Source organism: Clytia hemisphaerica, unplaced genomic scaffold (assembly GCF_902728285.1).
Source record: "Clytia hemisphaerica strain Z4C2 unplaced genomic scaffold, Clytia hemisphaerica genome assembly, whole genome shotgun sequence".
NCBI classification, from domain to species: Eukaryota; Metazoa; Cnidaria; class Hydrozoa; order Leptothecata; family Clytiidae; genus Clytia; species Clytia hemisphaerica.
The window spans coordinates 653,089-672,531 of NW_027104370.1; the positions used below are offsets into that span (position 1 = coordinate 653,089).

Consider the following 19,443-nt stretch of genomic DNA (forward strand, 5'->3'; position numbering starts at 1 on the left):
GTTTGTCTGTGTCAGTGGCGTGGTGGGTCGATCAAAATTGGGCCGAACTGGGGAGGCAATTTTCGATTTTGGCGCCCCTATCAAAAATGAACTAAAAAAGTCAAGCGAGCGAAGTAAGCACAAAGATCTTTTCGGTATTTTTGGCTTAAAACTCCTAATTCTAAGGTGTAAAAAAGCAAAGGGGCTCTGAAATTAGTAATCAAAGGCGCCATAGTCTCGCTTTTATTAGAAGCTTTTTCTATTTTCCGAGCTATTTTTTCCGTTCAAACTCTGTATACTATAATTGATAATACCTTGGTTGCCCGGTGTACTGGTTGTCGTTTTTTCGTTATGAGTGATCTTTGATTGGGTTGTGGTAGGCATAGGAGTTGCAGGTGGTACCCACGTGCTATAAACAAATACTTGGCCATCTGGTGAACCTTCTGCCCAACTGAAATCACTTCCAACCACTGTTAAATTGCCTGTGGTCGCAACAGAGCACCCAAAATAGTTGACCTTGAAACAAGTTTAAATAAAACCTACATTTTTATAGAATTTTAAACTACAACACTAGATCATGATTGCTGCGTCATGATATACTGTAGTGTATAATGAAGGTATGTCCGTCATAATGGCTTCGATTAATTGCAGTCAGTCATACAGGTGTAACCAGTACCTCTAAACTTTGCTATTTTTTTATTTACAAAAGTAATAGAATGTGAGGTCACTTCTCGAAACAACTTTAGTTCTTTCACTTGTTTGCAGGATATCGTTGCGTAAAAAAGTAGCTTTAAGTTTTTCTGACTCAGCACGAAGACACTGCCTAAAATATGCTCCTTTTATTCCCGTAGAAAACCTTTAAGATGATAATCTTATTAAAATTATCATTAAGGCGAGAACAAATTAACTTATTGTTTTACGGATCCGACCGACCCTGAACAGGCAAAAATGATAATTTTGAATATGTAATATTCAAGGTTAGACTTTTGGTTTTTCGTTTTTACAAATGAACAAGTTGAAAAAGCCTTGGATTAGAAAAATCTCAACGGAAGGTTTTGCTTTTGATATTTGACAAATCTATTGTTATGATACCGACCGACCGACTCATATCTTTCCGGAGGTTTGCCCTTAAGACAATAAATTAAATTTGTTTTGCCTTTATAACACAAAAAATAACTAATAGTCAAGAATGGTGAAACTAATGAATAAAACACTTACCTTATGCGACGGTAGCAACCTCTCTTTTTGGATCCAAGTATCTGTGAAATCATTGTATGTATAAACAAACACAGAACCATCATGGTTCAAAGCAGCTGTGCCGGCTACCAAGTTAGTTCCATACGTGCTTAAGGATGAGGTGATTGTACTATCAGAAAGTGTTCGAACGTAAATTTCAGCAGTATCTGGCAATAATTGATGCAGGTCATACTTGAGCGTCTGATAAAACACCGCTTTCTTATATACAAAGACTGTCCTTGTGTAACCTTTAGAAGACTTTTCATAACCGATTACAAATAAAAATTTCTCATTCAATGCCACCACGCTACCGAATTTTCCGTAATGAGTTTTATTCTCTGGGAGTATAGCTTGTTGCTCCACCCATTGTTCTGATTTATAATGGTAATAAATGTAGACTTGACAATCATGTGTAGTATTGGTACAACTAGTATCTCCTACGGAAATCGTATCATTATATATTGCTGCGGAGATTCCAAATGCAAATCGGCCCAATTTATACAATTCTTCTCTTTTCCAAGAGCCAATAGTGTGAATGTAAATTTTACCAGCAGGATATTGCGACTTGAATCTACTTGGAGATGTGATCACTAATGTTCCATTATGAGCTGACATCGAAAATCCATATAAATCATTGTCATAACTTTGTGTAGTAATCTCTAAGGAACTTGAGTATTCCCAGAGACCGTTTTTCAAAATGTATACAAAACATTGGCATACAATTCCCCTATTTGGATCCCATAATAATGCCATTTGAACAAACAAGTAACCGTTATCTATCGCAATGCCCTGACTGACCCCATGCACTGTGAACTTCTGAATTTTATTTAATGTTTTGGCCTTGTGATTGGTTCTTCGGTAAACGTAAACATCGTTGTTAGCCAGAACAAATAAACTATCATTGTTGATTTTGACATTTTTTCCAAAGTAGTCCTTGTTAGGGTGGATGTCATTGCTTCCAGATATTTCCTGAATTTCTGCTTTTGTAGGTACCTCTTTGCAATCATTGAGTGTCATGAAAAATGCTGTAACAATGACCAACGTCTTCATTATAACAGAAATCTTCTCCAATTTAATATCAAAACGCTGGTTCATTCTTCCTACCTGAAGTGTATTATTTAAGTGGGGGTTAGATTTGGAAGATTTGGGTTTTTTTAGAGGTTTCGATCTTAATCCGCTAATTTAAATACCCACCAAAGTTTTTAATAGTGAGTTTATGTATGTACGTTTTAAAGCGACGGAGACGGTAAGGTTCTAAGTTGTCTACATTCTGACTCACTGAGGACGACAGTAAATCAGTATATTTACCGTCCTCGTTTTTTTTCAAATCGCTTTAGTCACTTTACTGTATTCAGAATTGAAAATAAATAAACTCGCTAATATCAGCCATCACCGCCAAATAAAATTCCCACTGAAATTAACATAAGCTTTCGAGTCAAACATTGATCAATATTTTCATTTTAAGGTCAAAGTATAGACCTTTTCATAAATTAAGTCACGAACAACACTTGCCTCGTATTCAAACAATTACCATGGTGATCATGTCCCTTGAGACATTAAATGAATTTTTTGTAAATTGAAAGTATTTTAATAAAATCCGTTGGGTGTTAATCAAAATGACAATAATTTCAAAACGAGGCAATCGATGTTCGTAACGTAATTTATGAAAAGGTCTATTAAGTGATTCCTGTGTTTCAATCTTGGAATCCGCCAAGTTAAATCCCCGTCAAAATATAATAGATATTGAACCCCAAATGAAATAGCCGTCAAAAATATATATCGTTTTGGCCATGACCGCCAGATTGAGTACACTCAATTCTTGACACTAAACATTTTACAGTTTACATCTTTTATCAAATAAATTTTATACTTCCCACTGTTGAGATTTCACAAACCAAATTTAATGAATGATGAAAAAAATTTTAATCAAAGATATTTAAATAGATTATCATCAAAGGTATTTAAAAAGATAAACTATGTTTTGTCCATTACTTGCTGACCGGGACCGCCTTATAATAGTGAATTTCTTGGAACACTTTTTTCATGTTAGCCCGAAAAATTATCTTATTCGTCTCTTGCTTTGTATTACAGTATAAAATCAAATCGTTTTTCAAATTGTTTTCAGCCATCTTCAATTTCAATTTTATCATAGTTTTTTTTTATAAGAACATCCAAAATTTTTGAAGCCTTCGGATATTCTAACAGGTTTTGTTTTTATTGAAAGGTCTGATGATGCTGATGTAGTAAAAACAAGTGCGACAAGATTAGAAAAAGGTTTTGAAAAAATGAAAATACATTGAATAACAAACATTCCTCAAACAAAGGGACTTTTACTGATACTCTTTCGAATGTTTTTATGTTTATAATAAATACAACGTTTTCTATCTTATAATCAAAACATTCGATTGTAAATTTGCTCGAAATCAACTTTGCTATTTTTTTGTTTACAAAAGCAATAGAATGTGAGGTCACATCTCGAAACAATTTTCGATCTTTCACTTGTTTGCAGGATATCGTTGCGCAAAAAAAGTAGATTTTTTTTAACTGACTCAGCATGAAGACACTACCTAAAATAAGCCCATTTTATTCCCGTAGAAAACCTGTAATTTCTTTTCATTTTCACTATTTTGCGAGTATTTTTGTCCATTTTCCTAAGAAAAAAGGTTTTTAGGGTCCGAATAGTCTTAAATTGTTCTTAAACTTGTTCTTATAAAAAAACGTATAGCGTTGAAAGGGTAATCAAGAGCGTTTTATTTATTCATTTAATCAGATCTAGGAACTTAGTCCCCGACTTAGTCAGATGAAAAATGCTTTAGTGTAAGAAACTCTATTTTTGAGGAAGAAATTTTGGAACTGAGAATAACTTTAAGTTATATTGACCCCCTCTCCCAAAGTTTTTCGTTTGGTTTTCGTTTGCACAAACTGGGATCTATGGTCCTCACGACTATTACATCGTATGATTCCAACATTCTAAGAATGTCAACTGTGTCTTAAAAAACCAATGGTACTTATTTTATTTTGACATAAAATCTCCATCAATTGAGCAACCTGCACAACCTGTCAACTTTTTTTTCCCGACAGATCATTCTTGCTGGCGATCCATACCAACTAGGCCCTGTACTGCGCTCCGACATATCACAAGATTATGGGCTAAATATATCTCTATTGGAAAGACTGTGCAATTCACCGTTATACCAACGTGATGAAGAGACGTACAAAGATAGCGGATGTTATAATCCTTTACTTGTCACAAAACTTATCAATAACTACAGGTGTGCACATGCTTTAGCTTTTCAGAATACTGCCCTATAAAGATATCTTAAAAGGCCCAATATGTGTGGCAAAACTTGTCCAGAAAAGTCCGGAGAAATGACTTTTACCACCCGATCAATTTCAAAGGAGTACAAATTCTTGGCGATATATGGAATTGGGTCAGACGTGTTTCTTTGAAATGCATATTGCCAGTAAGTCCAGCCACGTAAATTGGGTTGGAGCTTGAAAAGCAAAAAGTGGTCACATTTAAACTTTTCTGCCTATTACCGGGTGAATTTTTTCCGACCTTGTTTCTTTCATTTTGTAACGTACATTGCTTGATGACCCGGGGGCACTCGATTCGAAAACGACCGTACGTCCAAAAATTATACAAAAATTCTACATCTTCAGAGTGCAATTTTTCTCATCTTTGCTGATTTCGTCCCTTACAGTGCATTTTGGGAAGCTTGGAAAAAATACGTATATAGGTCGCATGTACAGTAGGTCATTAAGCCTGAGTGCCCCCCCCCCCCCCGGCTTGATGATCAGTTAACAAAATTATATTCATTCTTTAGATCTCACTCGAGCCTGTTACACCTCCCATCGTCGCTGTTCTATCACCATGAACTTGTTGCACATGCTGAGGACAGTTTAGTTAAACATTTTGAAGGATCAAGACTTTTACCGAATCCTAAAGTTCCCTTTATCTTCCATGGCGTTCGTGTAAGTTGTTCTGTCATCGTATACTTCATAAACGTCGCAGATTTTTTTTCAAATATTTTACTTTTTAGAAGGGACGTTTGAAAGAAGGGGACGTTTATTAAAGAATTTATAGGCAAAGCCACTTTAATAAAGTATATGGGAGCCTCATTTTGCCTTTTCATTATTGTTGAAATACAAATATGTTAACTTGGGGGAGTTTATTTGAGGGGGCGTTTATTGGACCTACCACGGTGGGGTAGAGGTCCTATAAATTAACTGACGTTCGTTCGTTCGTTCGTTAGCTCATTAGTTTTTCCTGATTTTTTGCACAAAGATGCGACATAGCAATGCCCAAAACATGCCCGAGTCCGATTTTTGAGAAAAATTCTTTTCCGGCTGAAAATGCTGGAAGTATGCCGGAAATCTAGACATCGAAAACTGACAAACTATACCATTTTTGGATACTACTAATTCAGGGCTATCCAGCTGTGAGAATGATTTTTTCTGAAAATGCTACTTTGATTAAGACCTTGATAAGTTCTATCGATTAACTAAAAGTCGATTCACTCAAAAACTGCAGGATATTCGAAGGGCTTTTTTTTTGTCAATTCTACACCCTATTAGGGGTATAATATCAAAAAAATGTCCCCTGATCTAAGGGGTGCCTACGAAGTGGGACAATTCACTACCTCGGCCGCTGGGCCCGGTTGTTCAAAAGTGGATTAGCGGCCGATTAGCTTAATTTTCGATTAAATCTCGATTAGCGCCGATTAACGCAGAACCGTCGGTTGTTCGAAAAAAATTAGGCTTAAATCTGGATTAAATCCCGATTAAATTGGCCAAATTTTAATCCTGCTCTGACCCAGGATTAACGAGGATTAAGAAGCTTTTTTCTACAAAAAAGGTGAAGTCGCTGCATTGAGGTGATAAATTCGAACGAAAAAAGCTTTTCGAATGTTTTGGAAACGTTCGAAATGTGACGTCAGGATTAAGATCTCTGAAAACACAGGCAAAAAGTCCACGATTAGTTAATCTGACGTTCGAACAACGGAAGTTAATCGCCGGGATTAACTAATCGAAATCTAATCGCGATTAGTGGTAATCGGGACTTAATCTAATCGACCTTTGAACAACCGGTCCCTGGTTTATAATCACGAACTGTAACCACGAGTTTTAGTATCAACAACAAATGATAAACCGAAGACTTTATTATCAATCTGAAAACCTACGTTATTGGCTGCAGACAATGTATTTTATGGTTTAAATTTTACAGGCAGAAGATTTCCGTGAAGGAGACAGCCCATCATGGTTCAATCCAGCAGAAGCTGTCGAAGTTATCAAATACGTTCAAACCATCATGAGAATATACCCGAATCGGTTTGATGTATCCGATATCGGGATTATTACACCGTATCGGAAACAGGTAAAATGACATGGCAAAGAAAAGACTACTTTACGATGAGATTTTGAACACTTGAATATAAACTGTGACCACCAAATGAATTTTCGATTGATAATAGGTGGACCTGGGTAAAAATCCTTTTGAAAAAAACTATGGAAAAAGTAAGGCAATGATAACAATAACAATGTGTTTGAAAATCTATTAACTTTTTAATGGACCCTTGATCAACATTGTCAGTCTAAGGGGACATCATTTTCACACGACTAGTTATCATGGCGCTTGCCGTGGGTTTTTCAAACGAGTCTTAATGGCCTCTCCCCTAAGTTACCCATACATAACCGATCGTGTTCACATCACTCCTTTCAAATCATTTGACTTCCAGGTTGAAAAGATACGAGTGTTGTTGGATCGATTTGATTTGTCAGCCATCAAAGTTGGTTCGGTCGAAGAATTTCAGGGTCAAGAACGGCAAATTATTATCATTTCTACCGTAAGCATAATTCATACTCTAATTCTTATCATATCACTAATTCTAAGTCCTTGTTGTCGAGCCAAAATGGTAACGTCTAGTTAGAAAAAATAATTACTCTACTGATATTTCTGAGGTAAAACGAACCAAAGAGTAGTCTATAAAGTTCTTTCGTCTCAGCGAGGTACAAGAAGAATAGTCTCTAAATTCAACAAAATCCTGCAAAACTCGAAGAATCTTGTCTTGTTTGTTTGAGACTGTTTCCGACTTTCCGACGATTTTGCCACTGAAACCACTGAAAGGGAAAATCGAACCATATTCAAGTCCTACTACGATTTGGTCGCTCAATCCTTCAGCAGCTTCAAGTAAAAGAAACGAACATGAAACGACTTCCTTTACTTTCAAGCTCACGATACCAATCTCGCATAATTTTCAATTGCATTTATCTTTTTTTTTAATTCATCGTTATTTTCATTTCAAGGTCCGATCAACCGAAGATTTTGTGGCATTTGATTGCCGACACAACATCGGGTTTTTAAGTAATCCGAAACGGTTTAATGTATCCATCACACGTGCTCAATCTCTAATGGTCATTGTTGGAAACCCCATTGTGCTTTGTTATGTAAGTTTGATGATTTGATTACATGGTTTTGTTTTTAATAAATGAGCTGATATATTTATTTTCATTTGACGTTTGCAGGCAAATATCCTTACCCTAATAATTAGTAAAAAAATGACGAATTTTCAAAAGGGACTTAGTTCTGGTTTAAACGGCCTGTCGCCCTGCTTATTCTGATTGTGAATTAAATTTGGCAGAAATTGGCTGTCTAAAGTCAATGCATTGCCCTCTTTTGACGTCAATGTAATGATTTTTTAATAATTTCAAGCAAAGATTTTGCCTGCCAACTTTCTACCCACTTTAACAATTAGAATAGAAAGGGCAGAAAGTTGGCCATTTAAACTAAAGCTACATTAAAAATCTCTTTTTTTTGTATACAGGATGCTTACTGGTGTGCCATCATACAATATGCAGTGTTGAATGATTGTTATAAAGGATGCAATCTCCCCCCTCTTGATAATGACATCGTTAAGGTAAGTAAGATGCATTAACACCTTTTTCCCTCGTTCATGAAAATTAGACTCGTTCAATTCTTTAGTGTGACCTAGCTACTGTTGTGGGTCGTGACGCTCGTTTGCACCGACTAATTACACTTTCAAGAGTGATCATGATTTTCGAACGCTTTATTGTTTAACCTGAAGAAAAAATCGTTCGGGCTCAACCGGGATTCGAACCCGGGGCCTCTCGCACCCAAAGCGAGAATCATACCACTAGACCATTGAGCCACACTTACTGAAGGTAGAAATATCCATTTTGTATTGTTTCAAGATTTAAATTTGTGTTTAAAGTTGAGCGTTCCTCTTTAACAAAACAGTTGTTCGAATGTTCGAAAATTAACAATCCTTCAGCATGATTTTTTTTCATTAAAAGACACGAACTGTTAATCTAGTTAATTTAGCACGATTTTATTCGGCTAAATTGAAATTACACTAAAAGAAATTTAACGATAAAGGATTTTCTGAAAATCTTTTTAATATTATTTGTCAAGACTCTTTGAAGCATTTAACATTTGGGATTGTTCTATCAGGGTTTGCTAACAGCTCTAGTAGGCTCGCCAGCCAAAATCAAATTAAATTCAAGAAGTTTCATTAATTTTGTTGGTTTAGTTTGATTACTATCTTTCCTGTTTCAAAAGACAAATAATTGGACTGGTTTCCGCCTTTCCCAGCTATTAAGTCAAACTGTCATTAGAGTTTTTTTTCCTGTTCATGACGACGAGGTCACGATTTCAGCTTTTTATTTCTTTAAGAATTTCAACGTTCACTATCAAAAACGTTTTGTTTAAAGGTTTTGTTTAAAAAGTTAAGTATTTTTCTGCATTTCTTCTAAATTCGAGCTTGCGTTTTATTAAACGTAAACGTTCGAAACAACAAACAAATTAGCGTCGGGAACAAATATAAAATAGATACTTTTGCCCATATTAAGTGTGGCTCAATGGTCTAGTGGTATGATTCTCGCTTTGGGTGCGAGAGGCCCCGGGTTCGAATCCCGGTTGAGCCCGAATGTTTTTTCACGGTTATCGAATGTTTCACATTACTGTAGGTGATGAGATTCTCACATTTCAGACAATAATATGCTACAATTGTTTTACTTTTTTTACATCAGTTCTTGTGAAAAGTCTTTCTTACATTGTTATACGAGATTCTGCATAATATCCCACTGTATTTTTTTCCAGGAAAATTTCCAGAAAGCCTTGGTAATGCTTGATGCGTTCAATGCAGCTGAAACAGAAGAAACTAATTCAGGAAATGATGACGACAATGATGAAATAAATGTGAGCGAAGGAGATGAGAAGAAAGAAAACGTAGGTGAGGATGGAGAAAGAAATGACTTTTCTGATAGTGAAGATGACGATGATGTGGTTATTGAATCAGTTGAGGATATGGAAGAAAAGCAAGAATCATCACTGCAACGTGATCTTCATGATGTGATGCTTGAAGCCAGTGAGGTATAAAAGTGCATGAAATACTTTTATTGTTGAAAATTTCAATTGTGTTCTAGTTGGTTTTGAATTATTTTACTTACTAAAATTGATTAATTTGAACAGTCAAAAGTCAAGGTTCAGTGTGTCTCGGTCATTCGAACCCAGTAACGTCGTTCGTCATTTGCACAAGTATTATGCAGAAGACTCAATTCCCTTTCGAATATTTCTTTTTATCCCCTTCATATATGAGAACTACCATTATTTGATACCACTTTTGAAGCATCCTTCCTCTAGAACTTATGTTTGACTTCCAGCGAGCCAAAAAAAAACATAGTGTAGTTTAACACGACCTTGTTAGAACTTATAAGCCTACGTCTAGCTTTGAAATAGTCAAGCCTGGTCTACGCTATTGACAATACCAGTTGTGTCCCGGGCGTATGAGCTTAAAAATCAATTTAGACTGGAATCCATACTAAAAAGAATGCAGATTTGCATCAGCAAGCTACTATAAGATTTACTAAATCTATATTCAAGAAACAAGATGAAATCTACTTGAAAGATAATACAATGCAATCTGAGTCTGGGATCATCATAAACAGTTCTATGTCACAAAGACATCAAAATAAAACATTTGAGTTTTCTCATGAGAGGTCAAGAAGTGACTCTAATTCGTCATCAAAATCATCCAGAAGAACAAATGCGTTGCTGGATTCATTGAATGCATCTTCCAAGAAATGATTATTTTTCATTGGACTACAGACACGCTCTTGTTTCATTATACAGATCGTATTGGACTGCAGATATGTTCCATAGTCCAGGACTATAAAAGGAAAGGAAACTTTCTTGCCTGTCGTATTTCTTTTAGAAGATTTATAAGTTTTTAATTATTCAATCATCTTTTAATCTGAAACTTACAAGTAATGGTGTGTTGTTTTTTCTTCAAAAAGTCATTTTGAAACATCTTGCTCACCGCGAGTTTGCCATCCTTACCCAGATTTAGTCCCGTAGTTATTTCAAAACATTTGATTAGCTTTTGAATAAATTGAGATGAACCCTGATGTGATTCTCCTTGGAACTAGTATAGTAACGTTGTTAAATGTTTGCTTAGGAGTAGGAGAGAATTTGTATTTTGTATACTTAAACATCTTTTTAGCTCAAAAATTAGGTATATACAATTAGCTAGACATTTTATTAAAGAAAAAAGAAAATCTATATCTGTGTAATTCTCAAATGCAAGAGGATGATTCCTAGTTTTATTAACTCTTTCCTTCATAACACATGACTTTCCAGAGCTTCGTCATATGATCTTACTATCGACGTGTTTAAGGAGGCTCTTAAGCTGGATGAGTTATATTCGGAAGCAAATCTTTTCCTTTATATAACCAAATATTTTGAGACCTTGTGGGTATTGTGGTGTAATTGATGTAGAGATTAAAGTTTCACAACACTATTTTCATCCAGTTTACATCAAATCAAAAGCCACAAAAATAATATCGTCAATAAAATGACATTTATTCAGGAGTATAATTCACGCCTCTCTTTCCATAACATTTTCTTAAATCCCTCTTTTTTTTAGATGTAAAACATTCAACAAATGAAAATTTGCTAACTGGACCATACTCATAAATGCCTTAAAAAATTTCCCATTTATTTCTAATTCATGATGCGCACCATTGCAATGTTTTCTGACATTACACTATAAGCTCAACAGCTGATTGGTTGTAACTTGTAAGTGACGTAAAATCCGTCAATGTCACTTTCAACCAATCAGCTTTGGTCCGCGGAGACATTGCTATGGTGCATATCATGAGTAAAAGAAAACAAATTGTAAACGGAGGGAGGAAGATATACATTTTGAAAGAAGCTTTATTTTTTCCAAAAAATGTCCGGATTTTAAATTCAATTTTTTGATAAATTAAAATTTTCCTAAAATTTAAATATTTTTTTAAAGTTTTTTTTTTTGGTTGATATAGAAAAAGAATGTTATAAAAAGGAATAAATATATAAGAACGTAAGACCTAAAGTACTTAAAAAGGTTTAAATTGTAGACAATAGATGGAAGAAATGGTTGCAAGATTTGGACCAAAAGAATTTACATTAGAAAGCTGACAATTGCTATGATTTTTTATTCGGAAACACTTTCATTCATACAGTATATTGGGCTTTGATTGTCAAAAATTAAAAATCATATTCTTCTTTTATGGGTGAGATAATTATAAGTCTAAGTTCATTCATAAGATAATTAACTCTGGCAGTTCTCTGGTGATTTAGGGTCCAATGTACTATTATTGTAATCAATACATTTATTGTCATAAATATTCTTGGTCCATATTAGTTCTTCTAGGTTAGAAACATAATATTTTGCAGGACATAAAATATCATCATCTTTGTCCCTTGCAGAAATAATGTTCTTTCAATAGCAACTATGAAGTTTATAACATGTTATTATAGCTAATAAGTTCCACAAAGTTTCACTTCGAGTAAGCAAAATCGTTATCTTTGGATTCTTGGCTCCTTCCTGAACAATGAAGTCCCATTTTTAATGGCGCAACTCCTTTTGATTCTCTTCACATTTAATTTTTTATTCATTGATTTAAAATGATACTTCTTAGCTGGAACAATGAAGTCTCATTTTGATTCTTCCCACTTTAACCTTTCATTCATTGATTTAATGATACTCCTTAGCTGGAATCTAAAATGGCAACATCGTCTCTTTCAGTTTCACCAAACTCTTCATTAGCCAGTGCCATCTCTTCTTCATTTGAACGATCATTGAACCCGTCCCCTTGTCCCTCGGATACAGTCTGTTGGTACACATCATACCTTAAACTGTTGTAAATATCAGGGTCACGACGCCACAAACAACAAATCTTCTTGAAACGATTGATCAACTTATCATTGAAAACAAATAACAATGGAATGAATACCGTTTTCAAGCAGAGTAACAAAGATGCTAATTCACGTACTCGAGCACGTTTTACGAAATTCGAGTCAATGTCATTCAAGTTCAAAGCCAAGGAAAGTTCAATAATACTAACTGTAATCAAAATCATGTAGAAAATCAATGCCATGTAACCAATCATACGAAATTTACGTTTTAAAATACCACGTTGTAAGGTTGCTTCTGACCCTGGGTTTGCTTCTTCACTCAAAATTGTCCCACCCATGGTATCCACGCGTAGAGCAAGTAGCGAACGTACGAAAAAGTAAACAATTAAAGCTAACGGGATCAAAACTTGAAAGAAAATCATAGCACAGATGAATAGGACTTCGGCATCATCTGACCAGCGTCCCATATGACAAAACCCATCAGTGCCCATTTTTGCAGTGGCCATGTACGGCATTCCTGGAATCGACGCAATAATCCATAACAATAAAATCAATGCCCATAATTTATAAGGTCTCATTTTCTTTGGACGAGCACTATTATAAACAACTTTGTAAAATTCGAAAAATAATGCTACGATTGTTGTAACAGTTACAGTAACTGAAGCTAAATCTAACCATGTTAAGAATTGGCAACCGTGATCTCCTATTGGTGCAATACTAGTTGTCAGCTCCACAAATAACATAAAAGATAATCCAAATGAGCTAAGAAGTTCACCAAAAGTAAGATTCATCAATAGCGCATCGAATGTATCGATGTTGGGGTACATGGATATTGAAACGGTTAGGATTCCGGTATTCAAGGCGACCCCGATAGCAAACGTTATGAAGGATGTCGCTTCTACGAAGGATCGATAACTTCCCGATAGATCACCAACGTCGCAGTTAACGACGGTTTGGAATCCATATCGTGATCCATTACACGAGGACATTCTGCTTGATTCCGTGTTCGGCACTATTTTCCCATAAAATGTATTGGATTATTTGTTGAATATGTAGATTTATTGGTTTTGACGTATTTTTCTTTTTTTTAACGATTCTAAAAACAACAAATTGATTATGGTTAATTATATTTGACTCAATTATTGAAACTGTCAGTAATAGTGATTCATTTAAGGTCTCGCTGTGTAACAGGGGTCTTATTTAATTTCGACCTGGAAAAAGGCTAGTGTTGCCGACCCGAATGCATATCTACAGTAATCATCAGCTCTATATGAGAGCACAACCCGGCTTGAATTGCAAGACTTCTTCTCAACTAATCTTGATTTCTCCCGCTTTATAAAAACTACCCTGTTCAACCCTTCCAATATTTGTTTGTTTTAGCATACTTTGGCAAACTGGAAATATGAACTATGTATATTTATAGATTTTAGAGGATCTTCTTTTTCAAGGATGCTCAATACATAGTACAGCTTATTGTATAGCTTTTTGGACCTACCCCGGTGGAGGTCCTATAAATTAACCCGTGTTCGTTAGTTAGTTAGTACGTTAGTTACCAACTTTTCTCGAGATTGGCTCATTCAATTTTTCTGACTTTTTGCACAAAGGTGCATTACTATAAACCCTCAAATGTGACGGAGTCCGATTTTCGAAAAAAAAATTTTTTCGGCCGGTAGAACCGGAAATGTCCCGAAAAAAGCGGTTTTTTGAGATTTTCTCGAGATTTTATCATTAGTTTTTTGCGAATTTTTGCACATAGATGCACATTAGTACTGCCGAAAAGGTGTCGAAAACCGTTTGCCGAAAAAAATTTTTTCCGGTCTGTAGAACCGGAAATGTGCCGGAAATCGTCGTTTTTTCACATTTCCGTCACATTTTTTCAACTTATTTAATTGTTTCTTTACAGAAAAATATTCTTTATGATGATGCCCAAAACTTAGCATCGTTTGATTTCCAAAAAAATCATCCTTTGAATCCGGAACTCCTTAAAAATCGCCGGAACAGCCGAAAACCGGCGTAAAACGGTTTTCCTTCATTTTTTCAACTTATACTCGACAGATTTTCATGATTTTTTGCACAATGATGTAAAATGGCAATGCCCAAAATGTGACAGAGCCCAATTTTCGAAAAAGAAATTTTTCCGGCGGCTAGAACCGGAAATGTCCCGAAAAAAGCGGGTTTTTGAGATTTTCTCGAGATTTTCTCATTAGTTTTTTGCGATTTTTTGCACATAGATGCACATTAGTACTGCCGAAAAGGTGTCGAAAACCGTTTGCCGAAAAAAATTTTTTTCCGGTCTGTAGAACCGGAAATGTGCCGGAAATCGTCGTTTTTCACATTTCCGTCACATTTTTTCAACTTATTTAATTGTTTCTTTACAGAAAAATGTTCTTTATGATGATGTTCAAAACTTAGCATCGTTTGATTTCCAAAAAAATCATCCTTTGAATCCGGAACTCCTTAAAAATCGCCGGAACAGCCGAAAACCGGCGTAAAACGGTTTTCCTTCATTTTTTCAACTTATACTCGACAGATTTTCATGATTTTTTGCACAATGATGTAAAATGGCAATGCCCAAAATGTGACTCCTCAATCTGTGATGAAATAATGAAAACTGAAAACTAAATGTTTTTTTTACTTCAGTTTTAATTTTCTCTGAATGATTGATTAAAGTGTCGATATTATTTTTCTTTCACCGTTAAACATCGATGCGTTTCTTAATTGCTTTCTCCGTTCCAATAGATATATAAATCGAAATTTAAAATTATACATTACTTCCATTAAATTCTAATTATTCGTTTTATAAATAGGTAGGTCCATTAAAGTATTACTTGTTATATATGAAACAGAAAACTGTTTTTTTATTTCTGTTTCATATATAAGAACAATTTTATAAGAACAATGCTGAGACTAGAATTACTCAATTTCAAGCAATTTAGTGGTCAAAGTAGCAAAGAATACAGCCTAAATTACCACAATTTTACTCTGTATAAAATAAGAACAGGATTTATAAGAACAATTTTAGGCTCAAAGTGCACACATTCAAGCCGCATCAAAAGACGTGGTAAAACATTAATCCCTTAAATTCTGTTTCTTCAACTTTCTCAAATTCCCTGATACGACCTGGTCACAACTAAATTTAAAAATATCAACAATTTCAATTTTTTTATGAATAACTGTTGTCCACGTTTGTCTTCTTAGGAAATTTATGTAACATAACTTGGATGTTTATAACAAGAGGAATTCTAACTATCAGTTGATTTTATCAAAACAAAGTGCGGTCTTTGCTTTCTCTGAGCTCAGTCACAAACTATTTATCTGAAGTAGATAATTTCGTTTGATTATGTTTTATTCTGTCTAACTAATGTCTGTGTTAATTTGTGTTTGACTTTCCTTAGACTGTCGGTTAAAAGATTTTAAAACTGTCTCACTTTGAGCCGTTAATTCGCGTCAATTGAAACACAGCTTTCGTCCCAGGTTTACTAGGTTTCAGAATAGATTCTTTTTTTAGTAAAATTTAATTCCTAAAATTCCAAAATTTTGTTTAGAAATATTTTTTAATATAGTCTGTAATCCTTGTTTTGAATAATCGGAAAATACTTATTCTTTTCCCAGCCGGCACACAACGTCAAAACAACGTCCATTTGACATTAATAACGTCCAATTAACGTCACTTGAACGTTAAAACAACGTTGTGTGCCAGCTGGGTTGTGCTTAATTGTACGATGGGGGGTGGAATAAGCATAGGAGTTGGTACTCTGGGACACCCCCTCTCACAGACACACTGGGAACTCTTCCCATTGGAAAAATTGGCCAAAATATCGTCCCCCGTGGAAAGTTTCGAAATATTTACTATTTTTCTCATCCCCACTCAATTTTCTGACTTGAAAACAAAAAAGTTGAAATCTCCATTCATAAAAAATATGAGAATATCAATCCCCATCGAGTTTCGATCCGTTATTTTTATCCCCACTGGTTGAAAAGATCCTACCGGGTCTGTGAGCAGGGGGTGTTCTGGGAGAAAATCCATGAAATGGGGGGGGTTCAATATTAAGTGATTTTGGGGTGATTTCCCCCAAAAAAACCTAGGAAAACGAAGGCTTTTGCATTTTTTCAGAAAAAATTCTTAAAATGGAGGGGGTCATTATAAAATAGGGTGATTTTTTCTTACAGATTGCAAAGTGATCCCCCCTCTACAATCAAGCACAAAAAAGTACCCATAGAAGCACAAAAGCCTTAGTTGCCTCAGTTTCAGGATGATCCAAAAAAATGTTTCCATTCCTTTTCAATCATCAAAATTAAATTTTTTGGTTAAATCCGCCCAAATTAATTTTCTCCAAATTTAACACCATTTAACTTAGGGGGTATGCCCCTTTCACCTTTTCCACTTAAATATTTGTACATGTCTATCGGCAATGGCAATTCTAGAATTTAGAATTGTTCTTCTATCGCCAAGATTGTTTCAGCTAATTGGAAATGAAATAGCGACTTTGCCCATCAATCACCAAATTTTCTTCTGATTGATAAGACAATCTTCTATAGCGAATACTTCATCCCCAATTTAAAAAAGTACTCTCTTCTTCTCATGATCCCACAAAACAGAAAAAAAAAGAATTTCAAGGTTCGTACTGTCATGATTTGTGTAAGCCAAAACCAATAACAGTGCTCAATGTTAATGAAAACACAGCTTTATACTAGTTTGAGTAAAGAAAACGATTTAAGTTAATTTCATACTCAAAGTTTCATGTCATCCAGGATGGCACCGGATTTCACTGAAGATTGCCATCATGGATGGCTTGAAACTTTGAGTATGAAATTAACTTAAAGGTTTTATTTTTACATAAGTGTATCAGACCATTGGTTCATATCAGGACAATGTCTCCCTATTGTTATTTTGTGCTGAATAGACAAAAAAATATTTTTCCTTTCGTTATTCTAACCAATCTTGCCCCTCATTGTGTCAATACAATATGAAAAAGTTTGTAAATTAGAATTGATGAGTAAGCAAACGACATCACTCTTATTTAAGGACAAAACCTTTACAAATCGTTTTCTTTACTCAAACTAGGTTTGTACTGTCGTTACAAAGTTTAAAGTTCGTTTAAATTGACATTGAAAATTTACGCAACATAGCATTTCCACCATCGTCAGTAAAAACAACACTGAATGCCTCGTCTTGTTAAAAATTCAATTGTTTTCGCCTCATTTCCTGTCAAGAAATTAATTTGAAGGAGATCAAATTTAGCCAATGACGTCATAACATGTAAATTCCGCAATTGCTAGCAACTTTCTATTATCACTTTCAGACTTTCACTTTCTATAATACATTATAGAAGTTTACGTCAGGAAATTTATTTGTAACTATTTTGAACTATAACTGAACTGAGTGTATCTTATGTATATATTTCTCGCCAGAAGTATTATTTTTTATTCACACTGTAAAGGCACTGCCCAGTATATTTGAAATATCTAAAAATGGCATTACTATAAATTTTCGCGGGGATTAAATTTCGCGGTTGAGCTCATCCGCGAAATTTTAAGATTTCGCGGGGATTAATTTTCGCGGATGAGGGATTTCCTGATTTTTCGCGGGGATTTAATTTCGCGGATTGGGGTAAAAATTAAAATTTTTGAAAAGGGTCAAAACATTGAAATAAAATCTTTCTTATCATTGAAAATAAATTCTTTTGTTTTCCGTTTTCCCTCCTTTTCTTACATATCCTTTTAAATGTTTAATTTCAAGCCAGTTGGATTACCCTCTTGCATTGAAAAGCTTTTAACAATAAGCGATCACTTTAGATAAAAAATTTTCCAATACCTTTTCCAAGTTTGTAAATGTGTGAAGAAAATTTTGAGGAAAACGATTTTTTGCTAACAAGCATATCGAGGATTTGACTGTTTTCGAGGGTTGCGTGCCCTCACGTAGAAAAACAATAAAAAGCGATAAAAATAGAAATTTGGCGGATTGCAAAAAGAATTCAATTTTTTCGCGGAAACTAATTTTCGCAGATGGGCCTTTTTCAAATTTCCAATGGGACTTATTTTCGTGGATGACACCCAAATCTGCAAAATCCGCGAAAATTAATCCCCGCGAAAATTTATCCCATTAAAGTATCTCCAATGAATTTTAAAAAGAACCTTGGAAATAGCGTTGTGTGTTGGCCAAAAAAATATTGATAAAGGTTTCCTCTTTTCGTTTTCCCCTATGAACTATGACCTGTGCTTTGAGTTGGAGGTCCAATCACCTTTTGAAAAGTTTCCAACGGAAGATAGCAATTTAAGACAAATCTGATGTCATTTTCCGCTAAGAAAAAGCAATTACTCAACTGTCACTGTCTGTTTACAGATCCAACCCGTCTTAAAAGCAAAATTCACTTCGACTTCTCTAAAGGTTGTAAAAATAATTAAATCCTTAAAAACGTAATAAATTTACCCACTTAGGGTCTGACTGCCAAAGAAAGCAGCGCATACACGCCATCGCACAAACCTCTGGAATTTCAACAAACAACTCAATATAGGATAAAGTGAAGTAAGGCACTTCTAAAAAAAACAGATATTTTCATCCATGACAGTTTTAGTGTTAGCGTTTCAGCATCCTTTAGTTCAATTACATCTATTCTAGATTCGAATTCATACATCCATACGTATGCATATAGCAACTTATATTCGAAATCCCCTGGAAATCAATACTCCACGTCATGTCAACCTCCCTTTCAAAACAAATCGTAAAAAGTGAACTTAAATTAGTCGATGAAAAATACTGAGAACCATTGTTTTTAGAAGTGGCACCAGTGTAAAAACATCTACTATGGAGTACTTTTATTGACATTTATGCCTAATCAGCACTTTGTAAAACTCTCCTCAAAAGAGCTCTTATTCTCTAGTTACACAATGAGTTGTCTAGCACTTTATCAGCACGCTACTCGTATAAGACTTGTAAAATCAAAACATTTAAATTTGCATGCTAAGTCACTGTTAAGTCCACTAAAAAGAGACTTTTTTATGTCATTTTGCAGCTTGTTTTTTCTTTTAAG

At 34.8% G+C, this 19,443-nt stretch overlaps 3 protein-coding genes, 1 long non-coding RNA gene and 2 other non-coding genes across 6 annotated transcripts in view; 3 read left to right on the plus strand and 3 right to left on the minus strand.

Moving 5' to 3' along the window:
* The window catches only part of LOC136818433 (uncharacterized), a gene marked incomplete in the record, with an annotated part of 10,327 nt that extends 7,894 nt beyond the window's left edge, over positions 1 to 2,433 (minus strand). Inside the window, 2 exon segments of the mRNA XM_067074771.1 lie at positions 294 to 495; positions 1,198 to 2,433. Of these exon segments, the coding sequence (XP_066930872.1) occupies positions 294 to 495; positions 1,198 to 2,310 (1,315 nt within the window).
* LOC136818475 (RNA helicase Mov10l1-like) overlaps positions 1 to 10,639 on the plus strand; it is a 120,037-nt gene extending 109,398 nt beyond the window's left edge. Inside the window, exons 15-22 of the mRNA XM_067074809.1 lie at positions 4,297 to 4,487; positions 5,043 to 5,190; positions 6,443 to 6,592; positions 6,954 to 7,061; positions 7,522 to 7,662; positions 8,040 to 8,132; positions 9,335 to 9,607; positions 10,118 to 10,639. Of these exons, the coding sequence (XP_066930910.1) occupies positions 4,297 to 4,487; positions 5,043 to 5,190; positions 6,443 to 6,592; positions 6,954 to 7,061; positions 7,522 to 7,662; positions 8,040 to 8,132; positions 9,335 to 9,607; positions 10,118 to 10,321 (1,308 nt within the window). The 3' untranslated portion in view covers positions 10,322 to 10,639. The remainder of the gene's footprint in view (positions 1 to 4,296; positions 4,488 to 5,042; positions 5,191 to 6,442; positions 6,593 to 6,953; positions 7,062 to 7,521; positions 7,663 to 8,039; positions 8,133 to 9,334; positions 9,608 to 10,117) is intronic.
* Positions 8,313 to 8,384, minus strand: Trnap-ugg (transfer RNA proline (anticodon UGG)). Its single transcript has one exon. It is a non-coding gene; the product is annotated as a tRNA-Pro (tRNA).
* Trnap-ugg (transfer RNA proline (anticodon UGG)) lies at positions 9,088 to 9,159 on the plus strand. The gene has a single exon. It is a non-coding gene; the product is annotated as a tRNA-Pro (tRNA).
* A 1,625-nt stretch (positions 10,640 to 12,264) lies between the features above and the next one.
* Positions 12,265 to 13,401, minus strand: LOC136818476 (violet-sensitive opsin-like). The gene has a single exon (XM_067074810.1). It carries the CDS (start codon positions 13,399 to 13,401, stop codon positions 12,265 to 12,267), a length of 1,137 nt encoding a protein of 378 aa, XP_066930911.1.
* A 5,173-nt stretch (positions 13,402 to 18,574) lies between these two features.
* The window catches only part of LOC136818506 (uncharacterized), an 83,425-nt gene continuing 82,556 nt past the window's right edge, over positions 18,575 to 19,443 (plus strand). The window contains exon 1 of the long non-coding RNA XR_010848247.1: positions 18,575 to 18,591. This is a non-coding gene — a long non-coding RNA (uncharacterized lncRNA). The remainder of the gene's footprint in view (positions 18,592 to 19,443) is intronic.